The sequence below is a fragment of the Neolamprologus brichardi genome, chromosome 22 (assembly GCF_056152115.1).
Source record: "Neolamprologus brichardi isolate AB-2024 chromosome 22, ASM5615211v1, whole genome shotgun sequence".
NCBI lineage: Eukaryota > Metazoa > Chordata > Actinopteri > Cichliformes > Cichlidae > Neolamprologus > Neolamprologus brichardi.
This window is the reverse complement of record NC_142124.1, coordinates 12741772-12765986: the sequence shown is the minus strand read 5'-3', so window position 1 is coordinate 12765986 and position 24215 is coordinate 12741772. Positions and strand designations below refer to the sequence as shown.

Sequence of the window (24215 nt, the reverse complement as noted above, 5' to 3'; positions counted from 1 at the left end):
CTCAGCCCTTTAAAGGACCTCCGTTTCCTCCTCCGCTTCTGGGAGATAAGACTGTGCTGAGATTCACCGGCCCGACTGGCGCGCTGCTGCGACGGCCCACCGCACTGAATTGTGGGAGATAGATGAGATGAGATAGTCTCTCGTGGCTGTGTGTTCGGCAGTTTGTTGTTGTACATTTCTTTGCCCCGTAACTTGCCATCCATTTTACATGAGGATGCTAAAAACTCACAAGGGCATTACATGAACTGACATCTTGAAAGAATTACTGTCGCCTTTACTCTATTATGTGGGTGAGCTGTTGTAAAACATGCTAACCTCTTATTTTATCCTTGCAAAGTTAAATCATGTTTGAAGTCTCCAAGCATTTGATTTAAAGCTTAAAGAAGTAAGTACAGTATGTTTGACTGAAACCCTAATTAGTGTGTATTGGAAGCAGAATGTCTTCCATGCTTTTTGAATGCTCAACTTGATCAATTTCGTCTGGCTGCTCAGCATGTGCAGCCTCGGTTTGGTGCAATTTAAAAGCCTGTCAGGAACTTGACCATTACGTTCTGAAGCATCTAGTGCCCTTACCACAACGACAACCTAATGGAGAAATACAGGCAACGTTGCATTCTATAAAAACAGATTTATTGCTGCATCAGTGCCTAAGTAGAGTATTGCATGACTCTCAGCATAAGGGCTATTGATGAATGAGGTGACGCTGATCAAAAAAGGCCTGTTTTTCATTGTCATGTGCATGTGTATTGGTGCTGGCGGTGGGGGTGGGGGAGAGACCAGAGTGCTTTCTGAATCCGTTATTGGTTTCTCATTAGAGGGCCAAGATATAAACATTTGTCTATGTTCTGCACTGTGCTGGCGCAATTAAGGATTCTCTTTGCCGCCCCTTCTGCCCTTTGAAAGTGAATTATGTGCAGATGAGAATCTTGACTGAAGTGTGGCCAACAGCAGACCTTTTCCAAATGCCTCTGCTCGCTCAAAGCCATTCCAGAAAGACGCTATATCAGCCGAAGGAGAACGCGAGAGAAAGCGCGTGCTGTTCCCTGCTTGCATTGCGTATTAATGACTCTAATTAGCAATAGCTGAGAGATAATCACATCGATCTGGACAGATTCAGCATGCAGAACGTCACTGGATAACATCTGCAGGCTTTGTTAACACCCCCTATAGCACATACACATAAATCTTTTTCTCTTTTTAACCTCCCGCCCCACCATTTCCCAATCACTCTGCATTCCACTACATTCCAAGTTGGCAGTTTACCAAGAGACTGTCTGATTGGCCAAGATTGTCATAAATACAGTCGGGCCAAAGCCATCGCATTCCTTGAGCTCTGACCTTTTGTATCCCTTCCATTTCCTGTGTTGTGTTTGTATACAGTGTGGTCGTCTCCTGTTTATGCGATTGCATTTTTTAATTCTTGTAAGTGTACAGTCGAGGTCATGGTGAGGTGATAACCAGGAGCCAAGTTTTCCCAAGATGCTTTTTTTAGACACAGATCTGTTGCAAAATTTGGGAAATTTGTTCATTTCTAATTTGTTGTTGTTGACTGTCTCTCCTCTGGATCTAAACAAAGAGAAACATCTAGTATTAATTGGAGTGGCAGACTCTTGGGAAATTCCGTTCCAGGTTTTCTTTTCTCATCATTGTCTCAATCCATTTTTACATCACACACATGCCTGAATTCCTTTCCTTGTCGTGTTTGTTGACAAATGCCTCAGCGGACCCTGTGAAAGTTGAGGAGGCGTACTTCCAGTCATCTCTTATCCTGGACCTAACCCATGGATGGCAGGGGAAACACCATGTGAGATACGGCCTTGCACTGACCTGCCAAAGCCCTGGCCCCTTGCACATCCCCTGACTAATGATCATGCCCTTGATTAGTTAAGGAAGGCATAAATCATAACTGCAATGCAGAGGAAAGTTAGCTAGGGGCGGCCAGGCCGTTCCTCATGAATGACTAACAGATGCAGGACAAAAGAAATGGGCTGCATAGTTGTTCAGAGGAATGGGACAATCTGTCTTTGTCCAGATTTTAATGTTTGTCTCTACCTGGAGATTTTCCCCATGTTCCTAGGGCACTTGCTTTTCATTGATCCGGCTTTGTTCAAATATTAGCCTGCCTTGCTGGTGGTGCTTTCAAGCCCTAGTACCTGACGTGATTACATTGCTTATTACAGACTGCTGCTCAAATGGGGATAATATGGTGCCGCAGAAGATGGTACCCCGTGTGAATATTAAGGTTGGTAATATCCAGGTATAGTCAGAAAGGAGGGAGAGCAGGTATTTTAAGATGCTCACTATGTGAAGTGAACCTGTGAAGGAAGGACTGCACCTGTTCTTTGTGTAAAATTGTGATTATGCTCCTTGTGTTTTCACATCAGCGTGTGCCGTAATGAGTAACTATTCAAGGCTGTTTGCCGTTCTAACTCTTAAGTGTGCGAATGTGCATCTCCAAGTGTGGGCATACTTCTGTGGTAGAGTTTTAGATATGTTAACTTGTGTGGCTGTGCTACACAAATGCATTTCCTTTCTGGCAGTTACCGGTTTCTTTGTGTGTGTGTGTGTGTGTGTGTGTGTCCTTGTGCACTCGTAGGTGTTCATTCTTAGTGTTGGCATTAGTGCTTTGCAAATGTGAGTGTGTGTTCTTTCAGATATCTGTGTGTGGGTTCTGTATAACCACTCAGTTTTTTGCTACAGGTCTCATTTTAACAACCTCTTGACAAGTAATTAACACCCTTCAGGTCTCAAACCTTTCTCAAGTGCTCTTCACATGTTGCACCAAACACATCAGGGTTTTGCTATTAAGCTAGCAAGCTAATGATGCTACCAGAAGAGGGATGCGCCTCTGCTTTCTGTGGGTTATTTTTTTTTATTTCTTCCACTCAGTGTCCATCTACTTTAAATCCTTAATAGCTGCAATGAATGTATGAATAATTTAGTTTTGAATGTCTCTTAAACTTCATGAAAATAATCTTGTGCCTTCAGATAACTCGGATTTAACGCTATAAGCTAGGTCCTCTTTTTGTCCTGATACCATTTCTTTTTTATGCAATGTAAATGTAGAGCTACAAATTCATACGACATATTTTAAGTAGTTGCTTCTTATCCTGAATTTAGCTCGAAAATGCAGTAGAAGCCATATGGTGGTGTGCTAGAGCTAATGAGTGTGAATAGATATGAATTAATTAAAGACTAAAAGAGAGAGCAGAAAATGAAAAATGATGAACAGAAAAATGAAGATGTAAGAAATACTGAGCTAGAGAGGAAGGATTACTGTGAACCCACACGTTGTTTAGATACTTGACCTGAGAAGAAGTTCATCTTATATTAAACTGTAATGTACGTTATGTCCCTGAATCAGTATGACCAGAACAGTTTGTGAGTAATACTTGTTCTTTGGCACTTACTATACTTTCTAAAGAATTGCATCAAAGGAGAAGGTGTGTTAATAACATCAAGATTGCTTTAATGGCAGTCTTTTTGCAAATATTTCCATGGAAATATAATATACAAGGCAAACTTTTATTCTTCAGCACAGTCTGAACTTTCTTAGGCAAGCTTTCTTGTCTTTTTAAAAAAAAGTATTCAGGAATAGTTCACTAGGTTTCTTGAAGGATGATCTCTTTGGATGTTAGTTGTCTTTAGTTCTTTTCCCATACTGCTCCAATAATGTTGAGGTCTTGGCTCCTGCAAGGCTAATCCATGACTGATCATATTCCATTTTGTTTTTTTTCTAGACATGTATGGTTGTACTGCATTGGCGGTGTGTTTGGGATCATTATTGTGCTGAAAAAGTAGGCCAATCAGATCCTTTCCGGGTAGTATTGCATGATGTGTCAAAATCTGCGTTCATCAATTTTGAAAAGATCCCCAACACTACTAGCTGAACTGCAGCCTAAACCATGACAGCGCCATCACCGTGGTTTATAGATGGCTAAAAACACTCACTATTATACCTCTTTCCTGGCCTACTTAGCTGAATTAAATATTTCAAATTTGGATTCATCACTCCATGAGACTTGTTGCCACTGATTTTCAGTCCAGTTATTGTGTTATTTGGCATACTTTAGCCTTTACTCACTGAGGTTTCAGAGAACAGCAGATGGATCAGCCCAGATGTATCTCCAATGTCCTGCGTCAGGTTTTAGCTGGATTTTTTCCCTGTTTTTGGGACATACAAGAAACAGGAACATTACAAGAAGAGAACTGCTTTCATGTCAATGGGACATACATAGTTTTTTTTTAAGCTGCCACTTCTTTTGAAACACTGCACATCATGCTGATATATACAAATATAAGTTTTCAGCTAATATTCCTTTGGGAATCATCTCAGTGGTTTAAAAAAATACTATTTTTTGGCATTTTTTAGAGATTGAAGTAAAGAAATGGCAACTAATTGTGTGTTTTGTGACAGGTTACTAATACACACCTGGTTAAAGATATAATTTAAAATTGGTTCTTTGCCAAAAATAATTTCACTGCAAATTCAATGGAGACAAAAGGTGAAAAGGGGGGGGGGGAGAGAAAAGGAAACAAATGTCTGGCTCTTGGGACCAAACTACAAAGAAATAAGGGGTGGCTTAAGACACAGTCCTGTACTTGGATATACTGTTGGATTATTTTATTTATTTATTTACAGCTCATGTCCAGTTTGTCTTCTGCACAATGAGCTGCCACTGCCCCCCCTCTTGGCCGTAAGCCCTGGCAATCTGCCCTCTGCAGATCCCGGCTCCCACTCTCTGACAAGGACGGTCCTACACCTGTGAGAGAAGATGACAAGAAATACAATACAACCAATAGGCTCGCTGCTTCAGCCCGAGACGAACGCCTTAGCTATAAATCCATGTTGCAGGGTTGATAAGTTAATTGCCTGTACTGCTATCTCGTCGCCAGCGTCTAATATAAAAGAGCCCAGTGTGAGAGTTATTTTACAACAAATTGGTATTGTCTCTAAGTACAAGGCCAGTAGGACAGTGAATCTGGACAAGAAAATGAGGAAAATTTACTTTGAGTGGCTCCAAGACCTGCTCTCTGCGTCTGTGTATTAAAACAATCTTAAATAACTTTTTGCACACCGAGTTTTGAGTTGTTTTGATGTTTGCAGATGGTTTAAACAGCTGTTTGTTTTCAGGCTGTCAGGTGTATACGAGGGTGTAGGATTGCGGAGAAAGTGTTTGCTTATGATTTGTCACTTTGATGCAGCGTTAATGCACAGACAGTTGTGATGTGGTCAGAAGTACAGAGTGCTGAAAAAAAATATGCATTGCAGATGTTTCTCTGCGGGATCTTTAAACAGGGAGATAGATTTATGATCCTCCCCTGTTGACTTACTCACCCACACATACACACAAACACACACAAAAACAAGAAAGTTAGAGGTCGCACGCAAGCACTCGTACACGCCCATTCAACAAACACACAGGCAGAGACGCACACTTTTACGCACACACACACCACCACATGGTTTAGTAGAGGGTAGCCGCAAAATTTATCATCAGTCAGCTGCTGGTGGTGCAGGATAAATGGAGGAGGACACAGGAATGTAGCCCCGGTGAGGATGCTCTCCTCCGGGTTTGGAGTGTGACCAAGGCGGTCTTGGCTTGGCCACAGTTAGTCACGGATGCCAACTCGCTTTTTGAAACCGCCGTTTTCTCCCTTAATGTTTGCACAGCTCGCCGCAGTCTCCCAAAGCCATCACCCACCCTCCCTGCAGGGCAAAAGTGCGGGTTAAACCCTTGAATGGACAAAAGAGATCCATACTTGTAAAGCCAATGCCAAATTTCAAAAGAGTAGTTTTATTTATGTCTACTGCATCCCAAGAAAAAGCACCAAATGTCAGACTCAAGAACAAACAGCAGAAACTTGCATGCTAAAACAAAACAAATCAATATAATGACATCAATTCAGGGTCTTGAAATTTCTGATAGACCTTATTTTTTAGGTCTTATTTTTCCTGTTAAGAGACACATAAGTAATTACCATTCTCAAAATGTAAAAAAAAAACCCCAAAACATCATTTTTATTCAACAGGAGACGGATTAACTGAGTAATAATGTGAGCACTGTACAAAACTGTATATGCAGCAAAATCACAAAAAGTGTTTGTACAGTCATATTGCTGCAGGTAGAGTGAGGCTGAAATCATACGGCAATGAATCCATTAATCACAGGAATCATATTAGAGCATTGTTATGCATGTTTGTCCATTGAGTGGCCTATCTATTTCCTCCATTAACCATAATTACTTTAATACATGCAAAGCTGGAATTATACACATACATGCAACTACAATGATTAATCATCCACATGCAACAGCAGCAGCTTTAGAAGTCTTCTTGATGACTCACAGCGACGTAAACAATTACGCCGTTTCCCCCTGCACACCATTGTAATGCCCCGTGACTTGTCGCCGATTCATTATTCATACTTAGGGCATTATTATTCCATTGTGCGCTGTGCAAAATGGGATCATTAGCACTGAATATGAGAATGTGAAAAATGGATATATTGGGGAAAATTGTGGTGGATATTGTAGGTAGAAAACCCTAAACAATCCTGACTATTAGCAGATAAAGAATAGTAATTTTCCCCAAAGTAATTAGGATTAGCATAATATGACAGTGAATGCATGAATGATGCATACTTGATTGATATGTCGATGCAAGCACTGTAATGAGTCCCTTATCTCCACTCTCCAATGTAGGCTTTTATGCAGAGCGTAGCCCAAGGTGGCATCTACTGTAGTTCTACACCTCCTTAAGGGGACTGTATTAAGGAGCGCCCTGCGTCACACACACATTCATACAAAAGCAGTCACTGAGCAGTGCTAGCGTCTATCATGTAGTAACTGATTGAGGATGGTCCTTTTATCTTGACAGGCTCCCACTTAGAGCCAGACCAGGAAATATGATATGGCAGCTCATGTTCTCAGAGAGACTGTGTGTGTGTGTGTGTGTGCGCGCGCACGTGTGTGGGGAGGAGGGTGCCATACTCCGAGTGTGCAAGTGTGGATATATGTGTCCTTCAGCAGTACTTTGCGTCAATCTGCATATTAGCGTGCAGCTGCACAGCATTATCAACAACCTCACATGTCGTCAGTCACTTTGAGCTGCTTTTAAGTGACAGCTATCGATTGGAGGTTTGCGTTTGTGCAGAAGCATCAAAGCAGCACCTTGCCCTCTGCATCCCACTTGAGATTGTAACTCTAGAGTACCCGCGTCGAATGCAGCACCAGTACAGCATGTACTTGGCTTCGGAAACTCATTCTTCAAGCAACATCTGCGTGCATCTGTGTGTAGGTGGGTGTGTGTTTGTGTTCTCTAAGTGTGTGGAATGTGATGTCTTAAATTGAGCGCCACATTGTTTCTTGACCCTGCAGCTTTCTCACAACTTAATGGAGTTTTTCTCCTGTTCAGTGACTCACCGAGGATCTGTGTATTGAGTAATTGTGTGCATACTTTACAGTGTACAAGTACACTGTATGAGTAAACAAACAAGTACATACAGAGCGAGTCTTTGAAATTGCAGGAAGAGAACTGCTTTCATGTCTAATGGTATTAAATAAAGCTGATACTTATATTTAATGTGCATTGTTGTGTTATATTTGTCTATATGATTAGATTTATTTACCCTTTACTCCACTATATTGGAACCAGTATCATCTTTTTTTCTCAAATCAAATTGCAGTGTCGGTGTGGCTTTAAGAAAAGCAATAACCTGTTACTGTGCATAATCCACACAGCATAATCATAATTACTTTAAAATAAAATGACACTGTTTTTGATGAAGTCGTATCACTTGGGGTAATTATGTATCTTACCAAAAGTTGTTGTTTTTTTCCTGCAGGGATTATTGCAAATCTTAGCAAACTAGGTAACGAGTATTCTGTTCTGAGAGGGGAACCAAACATAACAGATGGATTGCTGACGTGTTTTTAATCACCAGTGTTAGCTTAACAAAAAAGTAATCTACATACTACCATTAATTTTCAATGCTACTTCCATTTAGCCTAATAAGGTACAGTATGAGGCACTGAATTATATGTTTATATCCCAAACAATTATATGTTCTTTTCAGTTCAAAATATATTATATCTAATGAGGAATTAATTTAATATTTCCTTACACAAGTATATAAGAAAGTATATGTAGTAACAGATAAATCATGAATCTAAATTCATAGTAGAAACATAATGTATAAAATGTTTCTTTATGACTTATTACTTAACTCTAGACTTTTAAAACTCCAACAAAAGAGCTCATATATCTATACAAAAACTGAAAGGCTCAGGCTTTCTATAACCTCTATAACCATTCAGCCCGATAAAAGCACAAATAGTCTTAAAATGTCTCTGTATCTCTCAATTATTATTTTCCTTTTCAACAAAACAAGCCTTTAACTCTTTTTACCCTGTGGCTACAGTTCAAACATTCCACATTTCAGAATCATTATGCGGATATCAGCTGCAGTAACTTCACATTGGAAGAGCAAACTGGATCTTTTACTGAGTGTCAATTCAGGCTTTTTGAGTGTATTTGACTGACCTGAAATCACCCCCTTCCTCAGTCTGCCTTTCTTCTCTACACACCTTTTCACTTGCCTCCACCTCTCTCGGTTTAGAGAGATTTGAATGTAGGTCAGCAATCTCTAAAATCCTCATCCAAGTTTGATAAGTGCACTCCAGGTGGTAGTCTGCTAAATATTAAATTTGTAATTGGGGGTTCAAAGTATCCACGATTTAAATATTCTGGTTTCTGATTGTTAAAGAGAATAAGCCATCACCCCGAGGACCTCGATGACATAATATGTAGTTCTCTAAATGTGCTCGTAATACATTTTTTTAAAGTGTTAATTTGTAAAATCTGCTAACATTTAAAGGGTGTGTTTACCCAAATGACCAGAGATGCCAAATGAAATTTTATTTTTGGCGCTCACAGTAATGAAAATAGCATTTAAGCATTTCAAAGGCCTTTTCAGACAGTTACAGAGGAACACGGGTGTGATATGTTCAAGGGAATACTCTTAATAAATAATGAGTTTACTCTCATAACCAGTGTAGTTGCTTCCATGAGAGACACAGATGTCACTCAGCATCAGAAATTCACTTGATGGGAATTCTTTTCAAGTTGTCTCCACGAGGTGCATGCAATAAGAAGCCTACGTTGTTTGATGTTTGTCAGTATGGAGTGAAAGAGTCTAAAGAAAATTCAGTTTGCAATTCTGAAATGTAATACATAATAATACATCCACAAAGCATACACAGCAGTCTGTTTGGATTGTTTTGATTATGGGTCTGCTTTTTGTGCAGCACCCAAGAAGAAGATATTTGGAGAAAATTGTGTTTTTATACCTATATAATATATAGTAAAGTTTTATAGACCTGTATTGTACACTGTGGAGATATATGAAAGCACACTGATTTTGTTTGCTGTATCTGAAAATACGCATTAATGTCTGTTTCACAACAGCAAATAATCCCTGGAATCCAGTGGAACTGGGAGGTCAGATAGTTGTCTCTTAATCAGGTCAATACAAATATCTGCATGGGTAAATATCACTGACGACAGGAAGGAAAGATTTTTATTTTTTATGTCTTTTTGTAATTGTTTAAGCCAAAACCCTCAATTAAATATATTTTTAAAGCTCAGCCGGGCTCTCTTTAAATACGGATCAAAATTTCAAAATTATACGTTTGCTAATATAACAATGGGTGAGTGCACTGCGGCTACTTGGAAAAATAGTCCTTGATTGCATTTATTTTTAAGAAAATGACTGGTTTCTCTTAATATCGCCTTTGGACTTCTCATTCCGGCTCTTCATATTTCCACAATTAAACGCAGCCTCGCTCTAACAGCTGGCCATTAATCAGTCCTCGCGCTCGATTTCTCTTCCACCGCTAGTTATGATTTTCACATTACTCCACACTCATTCGCCGCCGCCCGACAGGAAAGTGACCCCAACCCCCTTACCCCCAGTCGTCGCTACCGCCGCAGATGCGCACCTCAAATGATCGGGAAAGTGAGATGCTCGCATAAAGCCGCACACGGGCACACATAAGGCGTTGGAGTAAAGAACATGTATGATTGTATGATTGATGGTAAGTTGATGGGGTAACCGCAATGGCAAGTCCCCACCCCCAAACCCCTCCGCAGCCCCACCATCTCACAGCCATTATCCTTTTCTAATTACACTTTCCTTCTGAAACAGTGGATCAGAGGGCACCATTGACTGCTTTTAATCCGCCACCAAATTTTAATTAACACAGACGTGACCCCCGTCGCCGATACATACCGGAGAACGTCGAGATCACAATAACTCATAAATCACAGCCACAGATTTCATTCCCCCCGCTTTCCACCGCTGATGAATTTCCAGATGGGGCCTTGTGGCTGTTAATGTCAGAAAAATATGCGAGAGAGAGAGAGCGAGAGACGGAAAGTGTGTTAGGGAAAGAAAAGGACAGAGGAAAAGCGTAAGAAGATGAACAGAAAAGCTAAATTGTAAGAAATAGTGTCTTTATGTCTATGTAAGAGAGATGGAGTTGAAGAAAGAGAAAGAGAAATGGCAGCAGCTTTGGTATGCTGTCAACCTTTGAGAGATTTGTTACCGGGGAGAGGATTATGGAGGCTGTGAAATGGGGTTGTGTTAATATGCCGGGTGTTGAGGAACACGATGTGGGCCAGCCAGCTTCACAGCCTCCAGAAATCAAAAGGCTGAACAAGTGAAACGTGACGTTTTGAAGAATTAATTGACACATCTCCGCGTGTATGTGAGTGTATAGTGTGTGTAATATCCTTTAATCATTGATTTTAAATCACAAGCCTTTCATAAATAACCATTACTTTAATTAACCTACTTAATGAAATGAATGCATACGGGTTATCATTAAACAACAAACTGACAAACAGTGATGCCCCCTTATTCTTACGATACCGGTTGTCTTATTCGAGTGTGTATATCTGCGCGTTTGCGCATGCATGCAGTGTATCCGACTACGTATGTGCGGAGGTGGAGGTGGGCAGGGTGCCGGGTTTTGTTATTACTAAATCGCTCATCCATGCTACTAATTAAGATGCATAGCATCCCCCTATGAACGTCAGTGTCGCTAATTATCAAACAATGTAGTGCTCACTAGATATGAGAACTGGCAGCCTCTGTAGTCATGTTACCAACCTATTACTGCTACAATTACCAAGTGCCTGTCATTCTCCTTGTTAGTCATCTGCCTTAATTTTTGTCTTAACTAATGTCTTTTTTTTTTCTTCCTCTCCTTCTCCCCTTCTCCTCCTTTCTGTCTCCAGGATATGGCTTTGTGGACTTCGACAGCCCAGCTGCAGCACAGAAGGCTGTGTCATCTCTCAAAGCCACTGGGGTGCAGGCCCAAATGGCCAAGGTAAGGAGTGTCTAAAAACAAGTTGGCGTCCTCACTTCCTCGTGCATTATCTTTAGCAATTTTTCGTTTTTGCTCATTCAGCTCCTGCCAGGTGTTTAGTATTGCACATTTAACAAACTTAAAAAGTCCTTCGTGGCAAACTTGTTATCTTAAAGAGAGACTCCTAAATGTGGGCCTCAAACTGCATTTGAGTGCCATTAGACAACAACCTGGGAAGTGACACTGGTGCATGTATGTCTCTGTTATCTTACTAATGCTGAAGCTGGAGTCTAGTACAAGATACATGAAATTGTGGATCACTTCTTTCCTGTGGTTATGTGGGCTTTTTGTGTTGGGTTTGACAGTATGCATATGTGCTGGATTACAGTGCTCCATGGCACTTGTGGTTTCCAGTTAGTGAGCTGGCCCCTCTCTAACTGAGGTTTGACTAGTCGCTTGTGCTACGTTGTCGAGTGTTATTAGCCTGCTAAAGTGGAAGCAGATGAGACAAGCTGTTTGAGTAGTACAAAAAGGGCCCTAGTGAGTTGTACAATGGAGACAGGTTGATAGGCATATGTGGAGAGGTGTAGCTTAGAGGAAACTGCACACTGCCAGGGTATGATTTCCTATACAATCTTGTATTTTATGTTAACACTGTGGTTGCATATTTATTGTTGGGCATTTGGCAGTCTGACAGAAGAGCCGTTTTACCGGGAAATGCATTTCAGAGATATTGTTTGGTGTTTGGCAACCCCCAGGCAGTGATCATACTGTTCTTTCCCCATTTTTGTTCTCTAATTTTCTTCATTTCCCTGTTGACTGCTCTGAGAGTCACCATATTAGAAGGCGCAGCAGGGCCCTCTCTCCGGACATCTATGACAGACAAGCCTGCCTGAGTTAACCAGGCTATTCTTGTACCCGTCAAAGATTTGTTAATGTCAGAATACTTAAATAGGTGAAGAAAATGTCAGTAGCACTGAAACAATAAATATGCTGATGACTATATGAGGGTGCACCTTGAGTGATTTTTCTTGAGACGAGATAACGTGCATTTGATCCAATCCAAAAATCCCCCCCTCTTACCCTCGAAACCGAAGAAGACCTGATGAGATGGGGAGCGGCAATGGCGCCGGTGAAGATGACAGAATTGATGGTAACGATGAAGGTGGCAATTATTTTGATCAAATGGGATGAGATCTGACAGGAGGAGATGATATTCCGTGTGGTGCTCAGGTGTGCCATTTCTCAAATGCGCCATTTGCCCGTTTCCTTTCCCCACCAGTGTCCTTCTTCCAATATTTATAAGAGGGCAAGCTCTCGGAATACTGATAAGAAACCATGCTCTTTGTCCATCACATTTTAAGACCACTCTTTGCATTGCTCCCCTTCTCTCAGTCAATATTTTCATGAGAGGGGCCTCGTGTCCCAAAACAAAAGAGCTGACCTTTATAGAAATCTTGCCGCAAACACATTCTCAAAATCATTTTCTATTAGCATTTGTGTATAATAGCTGATTTTTTTGAGCGCTCCCTTGTTCTGTTCACACAAATGGTAAGACCAGCGTTCTCTGCTGCAGCTCTATGCTTTTATCACACTTGTGAGGGACATTAAGTAGTAGTTTGCTTTTATAGACTCCCTCCGTATCTCGCTAATGTGTCTTTACCAGGTATCACTACCATCACTCTATCGACTCCTCACCCAACACTTCCAGCCTAGCCCCTCACCATTTCTTTTGCTTAATGCCGTTTTCTCTCAGCATTGTTTTTTGGGTTTTGGTTGTTTTCTTTTATTCTTCTGCACACACACATATACAGACACGCACACACATTTGTATTCACATCCACCAAGTGTTGCCCTGCGAGACATCCAATGAGCGCAGTTTTTCCTCCATCAATAATTAACAGCGTGTTATCTTTGTGTCTGCCTACCTGTCGAGGTGTCTCTCACACCCCACCCCCCTCCCCCTCGTTCTGTCATGCCGAGTAGCATTCCCGCAGCGGGAACGGATGAAAATACAGGTGAGCACCGAGGAGGGTGCAAATCAGAAAGACTACTGCTAACGCCGTGGACGGCTTCCACAATAAGAACATTCAGCCTCGTTCTCTCGCTCCCTCTGCTCCATTTTGTCACTCCACAACAAAGTAATAAACGAATCGCAAGTCGGAGCCAGAGGCTTTGAGCTCATTAAATAAAACTGTCACAGTAATCAAGTTGCACCTTTTTTCCTGCCTTGATGCCATTAAAACACTTTTATTAAGGTGCCTTATTTTAAACACAGCTGCGAACCAGGCAAGAAATGGAGAGAAAGGCAAAGGATCACTTGATTTCCTCTTCTTCCGCCAGTGAAGCAGCCCGCTGTCTCTCTCCTCTTACTCCCCTTGGAATTTGAAATACCAAGGCAGTAGAGATGAAACGTTACCTTCCTTTTGTTTTGCCCTCCCCTGGGGATGGTGACAGCGAGAGGGAGGAGAGGAGCCATAATTAAGACACCTAAAGGACACTTCCCCCCTGCATCCCTTCCTGTCACTCACCTCTACACAAGTCACAGATAAGAGTACTTAACATAGGTGTGGAGTGCGTGTGTGTGTGTGTATTTGAATGTGACAGTGTATTATTATGTGCATGTTTGTCTGCACTACATTCCCTGAATTACACATTTTTTGCATCATTTTGTAACATTTTTTATATAATTGTAACTAATTTTTAATTTAAACTAGGATGCCCATCATTTCATCTAAAATAGAAAATTTTATAAAACACACGTTATACCTTATTAACCTTATCACCTTATCTTTGTGTACAAAGAGTTGAATGACGGGGGATTAGCTCACTTTAGTATAAAGAGTTGTGAAAACGACCGACTGGCTTCATCTAAGACTGAGAAATGAAAAAAACGTGGCGTGTATTTCTAAATCTGGAACAGGCACTCTAGCATTTTGCTTTCTAACTAGTCAAGCGTCTCTGTTTTAGCTATGCTCTTTGAATAAAGATCTTCACATCCATAAGTACAGCAGGTATGTCGTGGGTTTGTTGAATTTTATCCCATTTCTTAAGAACATGACTGTCAGATCCTTTTCATCTGCACTTACCTCCTGGCACCACAGAATCTTCTTTTGTTCTTCACTTGTCCGGTTTCTCAAATTTCTTAAGGACACACTGCACACAAAGCCACAAAACACCAAATTTTCAGCTTAGATCTCTTTGTAAATCTTGTTTCAAAAATACTGTTTTATGTCTGTCAGTCTGTGTTATCATCAGTTTTGGGCAAGTTACTTTGAAAAAGTAATTAATTATAGTTACTAGTTACTTCTTCAAAAAGTAACTGAGTTAGTAACTGAGTTACAATATTCTAAAAGTAATTAATTACTTGAAAAGTAACTATTGTGTTATTTAAAAAAAAAAAGCGTTTAACCCCCTGGGGTCCAGGGTATAATTGGCCATTATTAACTACTTTTGATTTTCCCTCCACATTTTACCTTTAAAGACTATTTACTTTTCCTTGTTTGGTATCATTCTTTTCAGCACAACCTCACGTGTCTGAATTTACAGTCACGTTTTAATTTTGACATACTGTATTAACACAATTGATCTAAAATCAGACAAAAAACATAAAATCAGAGGAGAAAAAGTTATATTTTTTACTGTAACAACCACAAATATGTTTAATGAATCATATTTCATAACTTTAAATGCAAATATAAATTGTCAATTTTAAAATCCTATGCACAAGTTTTGCAAACAACAAAGTTATTTGCATCCATTTACCTTTTACCTTGATTTTTTAAATAACCATTTCAAACTATTTACAGAACAATCAGCTGTTCTGCATTCAATAAGATGCCACACAAATTATTTGTTTCACTCCAAAAAACAAATTTCTGTCCACTATAAAGGAGAACATCACAGCCTGATACCTGGTAGCTTGCTAGCGCTGTCCTTACGTGACGAAACTATTGAGGAAAAAACGCCGTGTATATATTGTTTATCATGACTCTGGCTTTACGTGGCCTATGAACACAATTTAAAAACTGGTATATATCACCTTGTTGCTTTGTCTTTAAGTGGTCATATGATTGGCTTACCACGCGTACTTTATTCTTCCTCAGTCAAACAGCAGCACTCATGCGATTGTTTTGCCCCCTTAGCTCCAGGTGTTGTGCTAGACAGTGATCGTGATTACCGTCCGCGGGAGCGCGCGCAGCTGCTTGAATCTGTAGCGTCCAGATTACTTACGTAGTCAGCTACTTCCGTGCAACTGATATAAGATGCGGTAAGCTGAACAGAGCTTCAACCGTCTGTTTGTTGAAAAATAGTAACGGTTAATTTTCTGTTATAAAACTGGCTCATCCTTTGATTTAAGTGCCTTTTGTAATCTCGAATGAGTTAGGTTTAAGTTGCTTAACGAACATATATATATACATATATGTATATGAGTAAAAAAACCTGCTAATGTTCAAAGAAAAGCTTTAAAAGAACTTCAGAAAGGCTGGAGAAATACTGAGCAAAATCTAAAACAATGTGGCTTGGCTCAAGTCTTTTTCATGGTACTAGAACTCTTAGCAAAAAGGTGAAAGGGATGAATAAGTATTAACCAAAATGTATTAGTTTTCTTATTTATGGGTAGAGGTAGGCACAGATGACTGCTTATATAAATAACATGTTTTTAAATAAGAGGTGCTTTTATGCTGCTTTAAAAAAAATTGTATAGATTAGTGTGATGTGTACACAAAATGTACTTTTTACATTGTCATTAACAGGCGCGTGTATGACATCACTAAAGAAGTATTAAAACATTCATATAGGCAGTATGACTTTATATAAATTAAGATGGGAAAATCTGGTAAATCTTAACATAGTGTTCTAACAGGAGACCTTAATAGGATTCACTAGGGTAAGTGTGTTCGTGTTTTGTGCATGTGTGTAATACGGTTTGTAGGCACACACTTGCCTCCTGGCACCATAGACTCTATTCTCCGTGCCACTTTGTTCAGGTAGCTTTCCAAACTGAGAAAACCGACACATCGAGCAGACAGAATGATAACAGGTAAACGCCGCGTCTAGCTTCGCAGATGCAAACCTGTCAACCAGCCGCTCGCCTCACTCTCCACAGGCTGCCATTTTCCCCTTGAGCCAATCAGACTGAATTATGGGAAGGGCACCCTCGATTGTGGTGTCTGTGTCGGAGAGGTAATTCCGCCTGACAGCTGCTTGCTTTCAGACAACAGCCAGTCTTTATGGAAATCATCCCTCCCTATTCTCGCTCCAGTCGGCTTCTGCTGATAACAGCCCGGATGAAAACAAAGCTGTCCTTTTTGTATTTTCTTCTCTTTTTTTTTTTGACTCGTTCCTCTCGGCGTGGACAACCTAGAATTAGAAAAAACAACTCTGACACCTTATGGAGGCTAACCAGGTTCACCCAGCTTTCTATAGCTAATTGTTATATGAACTTTGGATCTTGCTAGACATTGTCTGATACAAATAAATATACATGCATTATGTGAGAATAGTATACATAGTGTCAAAAGTGTCAAAACTAAACAATGGTGTTCATATTAGAGAATTTAAATAGTGGGGATGAAGATTTTGTGAATACCGTCTCCATCCTTACCCTTGTTTAAATAGCCGATATTTATAAGGTTCGCAGAAGCTGCAGGCAGACAGAAAGGCGCTGCTTGCCCTTCACATTACAGAGGGGAAATTGTGCTAAAAGCATCATTAAAGTGCCTCCATGAAGTGAATCCCAAATGTTTATGATAACACAGTGCACACACCGGCCCATCAACCAGTAGTCACTGGCGAATGCTTCAGATGGTTTAACGGTGTGAAACGAACCGGAGTGTTCAGTCCTCCTGCTCGTTCCCTCTCTCCCTCTCATGCATTCTCGCTTTCACTGCCTTTCGCTTGCTCTGTCTCCTCCACAGTCTTTTTCTTTCTCTCTCCCGGGGAAGGTTTTCTGTCAATATCACATTTATAGTCATGTGAAATGCACGGATCCCCCTATGGGTGGTCTGCAGTCAGTCAGCAGACTTTCTTATTATCCTTTAAAGGTGACTTCTCTGATGTCTCAGCTCCACTGGCACCCAGGACACCACCGTTCAGCTCAACACAGGGTGACCTCTGTATGATAATCAAAGGGACTTGACTGCGCTCTCACAGTTGGTTACTGACAACAGCTAGCCTAGCTGGGCTAGCCAGCGTGGGCTAAATCTGGAGAAAATGCAGCTGGAATGCAGTACATTGTGTATACCGAAGGATAATTGCAAAGACTTTGGGGATACAGGTGCTCACTCAGCAGCATCATTCACCTCGCTGTTCTCCACCTTGAATGCAGTGCCATTTCCCCTCTGACATCCACCTCAGCATTTGTTCACAAAACATATGGTGTCAGTGTGGTAATCAGCATTTTCCCTCAGAAGCTGCCATCAACTGAGACATCCTTATGATTATAGTCCCTCACAGCACCTCGTTTTCTTACATAGGCGTTGCTCAAATTTTATGGATGTAAAGGATTCTTGTCAGCACATAAGTATAGTTTGGACATCGCCATAACCTGTAGGTTTAGACTGATTTTCCTGCAAATGTCCCTTTCTTTCTTTAATTCTCATCTCCCTGAAAGTATGATATGACCACTTCAACATTATGTTGGCCCACCTTACTGTTGCCATGTTTACCTTAACCTTAATCCCAGTGCATGTTGAATTTGAATTGCCAGATGTCCATATTAAAAACATACAGTGTATAAAAGCAATCCAAGAACTGAGGATTTACTTCACCTTGAATACTCAGTTTCTACCTTTTTTTCATTTATAAAGCACAACACGCCCACAAGGTCAAACTACACTAGTAGTCTAGTCAACATATGTGTATAAAAATGTGCACAAAACAGCATACTTGAATTGCATTAGGCATTTAATGCACCCAGCACAGAAATAACCAACAATAAAAGGATGTTTTTTGGCAACAGCAGAATAACATTTTAGTAGACTCTTGATTATAGATGCACTGATTGCAATTTTCATGGCCGATTCCAATTTCCAGTTTGTTTTTTTTTCTGTGTGACCTCCTGATGCCGATTTTTGATGATTCCAGTTTACTTTCTAAGAGCTATAGAAGATGGGCTGTGCAAACAAAAACACATTTTCTTCTATGCAAACTTATTTTATTATTGTCATAATAAAGGAAGTTAAACTTCCAAGGTGAAAATAAAGTCCTCTGCTAATACAAAGAGGTACAAATAATTAATTGCTGTACATCCTCCTTTACCTGACCTTTTTTACCTTATCTAACAAAAGTAGGAGCAAAAAGTTTATGTCACAAAACAAATGTCAGATACTTGCATCATTTTCCAGCATGCTTATAACTTCACTAGATAACTGCTTTGATCCTTTGCTCATACCGAGGCTGCTGACTTGTGGCTGACTCTGAGCTCTGGATAACTTTAGCCACTTTAAAGTTTCTCTAATGTCTGTGTCCAACCAGGTGAAGGTGATTTAAGTGTTCGATTAGTTTTGTTGTTACAAACACTTTCATGGTTATTCCCTGCCGTGTTTTGCTTTTGGGAATTTTGCATCGCTCACAGCGAAGAGCCTCCACACTACAACATGTTAGCATGTATCTGTTAGTCTATGCATGTCAGTTTGTCTGCGCTGTGTATGTGTTGTGCATGCATTTAAGCCACTGGCTCATAATTGTGCATACATAGTGCTGACAAGTCTGTCACCGGTCCATGCCGAAAACAGGAAATGGGACGATTCCTGTTCCTGGCTGGTCAATTGGTGCATCTCTAGTCCCGATGGTATTTATTTTACCCTTGGTTTGACATATATTCTTCACAAGTACACTTACTCATTGTTACTCATTGCATGATACTAAGGAGAGAGTAGTAGATGAGGTGCTGCCCCTTGGCATGTATATATAATATCATCCAATCTGAAGGAATTTTGCTTTTAGGAATGGCCTTCAAGTGGTCAGAGCTAATATGTTTCTAGCACAGGCCCAGCTGAAAACCTGAAAGCTTGAGATTCAAGGAAAAAAAGAGTTATGAATCATGCAGGGGTACTTGTCCCAAATAAAAAATATAGTGCTGAAATTTGCATATGTCCACATTAAAAGAATTAGGTTCTCTAAAGTTGTGCTGCATTTCTGCTGATTTACTGAAAATGCCTGACAATTTAAATAATCTTTTTCCATGATGATTTTGACTCTTTTTTTTTTTTTCATTTTTGTAATTGGCCTACACTAGAATGACGTGAATGAAGAAATATGTTGACACCTGTTGAAATATGCAGTGTAGGGAGATAATATAACTCCTAAAAAGAAAGAGCTGGATTTGCTCATATACAACTTTTTCATAAGCTGTAGCTGCACCACTGTGGCTCAGCACACCACCCCCTCTCGTTTTTCCTGCAGAAGTGATACTTTTGAAGGGCAAAGCCAGTAAGAGTGAGACGGACCATCTGACAAGCACTGGCTCTGAAGCACCTCTGTTGGCTTCCACTGTCTCTGCCGTCTAATTACGCTTCAATCATCCACGGGAGCGCTGCATGCGGTAAATTATTTTGCAGAGCAGTGCGGAGACGTGCCGAGCTGCGAGCATGAGAGAAAATGAGAAATAGAGACTAAGTAGAAATCAATAAGAGCTCAAGTAAAAAGAAAAAAAACCCACAACTTTAAAAGGTAGGAAAGATTATCGGAATAATGGAATTAAGAGAGAGACAAAAAAGTGAGAGAAACTGCAGAAAGTGCTGGATGGCGAGAATGAGATCGCTGTCTCTCATAATGTCGCCTCCATACAGCCGGATTTAGACGAGTGCGAATGAACAAAGTTACAAACTTGTCATTTAACCAGGCAGAGAGGTGCGTGAGAAAGCGATGCATCGAGAGATGCCGAGTCCTCTCCCACCTACTCCACTTTTATATGTTGCCGAAACTAGCAGCCAGCTGTGTAAATGAAAGCATGAATAATGTTCGAAACTCACTTGAGCACTGCGTAACAAAGCCTTGGTTTAAGCGGAGTAGGTGGTGACTGATACATGTGTTCCCCTCGGGGCTTACTAAAGCTGTATACGCCTACTGCAGAGATCGAGCAGTACTACGAACACATACTCGTATACTCGCATTGACTCATCTCTACTCACCTGAAGCTGACACCGGTTCTTCTACATGCTTATGCCCTTCCTGTGCCAAAATGGCAAGACTGAGATCTTCAGGGCTCACAAGATTTGCTCATGTCTCAGTGTGAGAGTCTTTGTTGGCCTGATAGCCTGCGGGAAAACCCCTGATTCTGGTTGCCTGCAGTCTTTGAATGGGAGTCTCTGCTGCAATTCGGTTGGGTTTGATTATCGGAATACAAATAATGTATAAATCAACTGTTACTGCACAAAAAGACTTGCTTTAATTTATATAAAACACAATTACTTCATAATTTTTGCATCGTAATGTATTGGTAGCTTATTGAAGCATGTTGTTTCACTAGTTTAGTTCATACACACAATACTCAAAAATACCTGCTGGATTTGCAAGTTTGGAACTGGTGTACACTAAGGGAAAAACACCAACATTCCAGCAGTACTAGAGTAGTACAGTATATGCCTGCCGCTACATGAAAGATGGCACAGATACTGATTAATCATTTGGGAATTACTGCCATTTTTTCTTAAGAATATCAGTCTGTCATTAGGTTATTTTTTATTGGTTTCCACTCTCACTACAAAAGTGGGTCTAATTAAAGTACAATTTGCAGTGGTTGTATTTATGTGTGTATAAATAGCAGCTTGTTCTGTTCCCAAATTGCTCCAAAAAGGCCTTGTGTCTAAATTGTAGCCTTAATAAAGAATAGTAAAGGCTTGCATTCTCAGTACGCTCAATGCTGCCATGCTTCCTTTGAAGCAAACATAAATATGGCTTTTTCAGGTCTGGTAATGGCCACAGTGTGCAGTTATTAGAATCTCTTTGATGTGGCAACTGTGCCAACCTGCTCGGTGTCTCTGTGAATTGATCTGGCTCAATTAGCGGGCCCGCAGAGACGACGTTCAAAGGACTGGGCTTCCACGCTCAACACCGACACACAGACCAGGTGAAACGCTTTGCATTCATTTACGCAGCTGGCCCTGAGAAGATAACCTGCGAATAGTGGTGAATATTGGAAAATCAATGGTGCAGCTTGGGTTTCAAGCAAAGCTTTCACCAAGAATGTTTGGTGCATTCTTTAACTCATTTCCCACAGCTATGGGCTTAAGTGGGATTTAACTAAATAACTTCTAAACATGCTTCACAATCTGCTCACTCTACTTTATAACAGTGTGCTTCTTCCCACAAAGCTTACATGCACACTCATATTCGACTACGATAACAATATGCACCTAATAATATTTCCAATTTGATACTGATCATTTAAAGAATATGTTGACTGTGGTTATTTCACACTAGACGCTCATTGTACATCTGCTGTACTGCGTATAAAAGAAAAGTTTGATTTTCTAGAAGCGCTAATGCTTGGTAACAAAGGAACTAAAGAGTGAGGCTTCCATCACTCAGGTCAAACAAGCCAGTCTGTAAATGGTAATATTTGGGTGATACTGAGTGTCATTAACTGTGTACTGTGTACATACACAAAAGGCAAAGAGTGCATTTTGTGTATGTAAATGTAGACACTCTGGCCTCTCTTCCACCCTTCGTCTCTCCCCTGATTCAGCTGACCTATTTCAATTTGTCTTCATCAGTCATACCAATTAACTCGGGGATTAGATTCCTCAATGCCAGCCACCCCGAGTCCTCCCTATATACCACTACCTCTACAGTCCCTCTGTTCCTGCATCCAATGCTACCACTGCTTTACTTAAGATTTTGTGTTTCGGAAATCTTTGATACCTCTGCACAACTGTATATGATATGCTACAAAAAGCACACTTCACAGGATTTTTCACGGGAAGTATTGTTTCAAAATAATACATTACAGTGCACTAAAACCACCAAGCTTCAGGTTTTACTATTGCAGGGTGGGGTTTTTTCAAAGCCCAAAACTCTAAATGAGGAAGTACAATGATTGTTCACACAGAGAATGTATAAAAAGTAAGGTATGTGTGTAATTCCACAGAATGCACTGTACTCTTGAGTGTGCATTGATTGAGTCACATAGTATGCATACCTCCAGCAGAATTTCATATTTTACCCTCCCTCCAAGATCATTCAGTAAATTCACACAGAAAAGACAATAAGTAGGCTTCTGCATCATTTGCACAATTTTCTGCTGTACAGCTACGAGCAAACACTGGGGCTTTTTTTAACGATTTGTTTATTCATGTGTTCACCATGCTAATGTAAATCTGCAAGATCTGCATTACTGGCGAATATTTAGTACACGATGCAGACTAACAAACATGGTGTTGAAACAGTACATTGCATTTTTAGACTTTTTATATAATAGTGTGTGTGTGTGTGTGTGGGGGGGGGGGGGGGGGGTGTTCAAACTATGAAACAAAAGCAATGGAAAAAAAACTTTCATAACTAAGAAGTAAAAACTCAAAAATACCAGAAGAATATACTAAATTAAATAGATTTTTGCTACTTAGTCAAACATAAAGAGTGACTATATTAAAACACAGCACCTTAAATTCATCTTTAATTTACCAGAAAATGGCATTTGATTAATGACCACTGCAGCTGCAGAAGTCCGTATGCCAACTTGAACTGCTTATATCCAGTTGCACGCTTGTGTGAGTTCGCATTCCAGTCGCACCGAGCGTCACTTTGCATAAGTCATATTTAATAGCAGGTTTGGGGGCTGAAACACAGTCACTCAGATTAGAGACTGCATCGGTGTTAACTCTGAAACAGAACTGCCAGGAAAAACTGGGGCTCAATTACAGAGAGACCAATGACACATACTTGGAGGTGCGGGATGTTGTATATAGTACATTTGCAAAAGAAAAATGGACAGCGCTAATATTTTCACGGCCTCTTATCTATAGGCTTCCCAGCAATGATTAGGTGATCAGTTTAGTTTTTACAGATTGATGCAATAGTTGAGCTTTATTTCCCTCACTGCCTCTTTTCAGTTTAAAAAGAATAACATCAGACACGCCTCTTTCTTTTCTTTAACCAGCTGTCCTCAAACCATCATCCTCCACTTTCTTTATTAAGACTCATCTCTTTTATCCTTCCATAGCGCCTCGTCTTGCTCACTGCTTCCCTCTCTATGTCCCTCTTTAATGAATTCTACGGGTATGCGATGTTAAATTGCACTGACTGTTTCCATTTCCAGCGGCTTCAATCATATGTGAGAGGTCTGTAGTAGAAGGGGAGCTGTGAGTCCAGCCGGGGCAGATCAGGGCAGATCAGGGCTGCAGTTGATGAACCAGCTCTCTGACACCAACACAGTCGCTCATTCTGCCTAATGAGGAAAAGGAAAAAACAGAGCAAGGAGTCCTTTTTTGTTTCCTCCGTCCTTTTCATCTCACTGGCTCGGCTCCCATGAGTCCTCTTGTGCGAACGTTTCCTTGCCAGTTGCGTCGGTAATGCCGTTTCGCATCAATATATGAAACACGTGTGATTGTGCTTTTATTTTTGGTTATTTTTCATATCTTTTATCTTTGCTCTTTCTTGATCGACTGAAAAGTAAAGCATCTTTAGAAAAAAAAATGAAGCTCAACAGGGGACTTGCCCTTAAGACCTCAGGACTAGTACAGACATATCGTGTATGTACACACACTGGAACAGGAAGAAAGAAGAGAAATACAGCTTAAGGACGGGTGGAGCAAATGATCTTTTACCTGCAGTTTTCTCCAGGGTCTGGATGAAATAAGAGATGGTCAGCACTTCAGAGACAGAAATTGAGATGGGAC

The 24215-nt window shown here is 40.5% G+C and overlaps 1 protein-coding gene across 2 annotated transcripts in view; it reads left to right on the top strand.

The window, feature by feature from the left end:
* Positions 1–24215, top strand: part of LOC102779055 (RNA binding motif, single stranded interacting protein) — a 299444-nt gene that overhangs the window by 152416 nt on the left and 122813 nt on the right. For both annotated transcript variants that reach the window (XM_035906432.2, XM_006788037.2), the window contains exon 6: positions 11303–11394. In XM_035906432.2, the coding sequence (XP_035762325.1) occupies positions 11303–11394 (92 nt within the window). The remainder of the gene's footprint in view (positions 1–11302; positions 11395–24215) is intronic.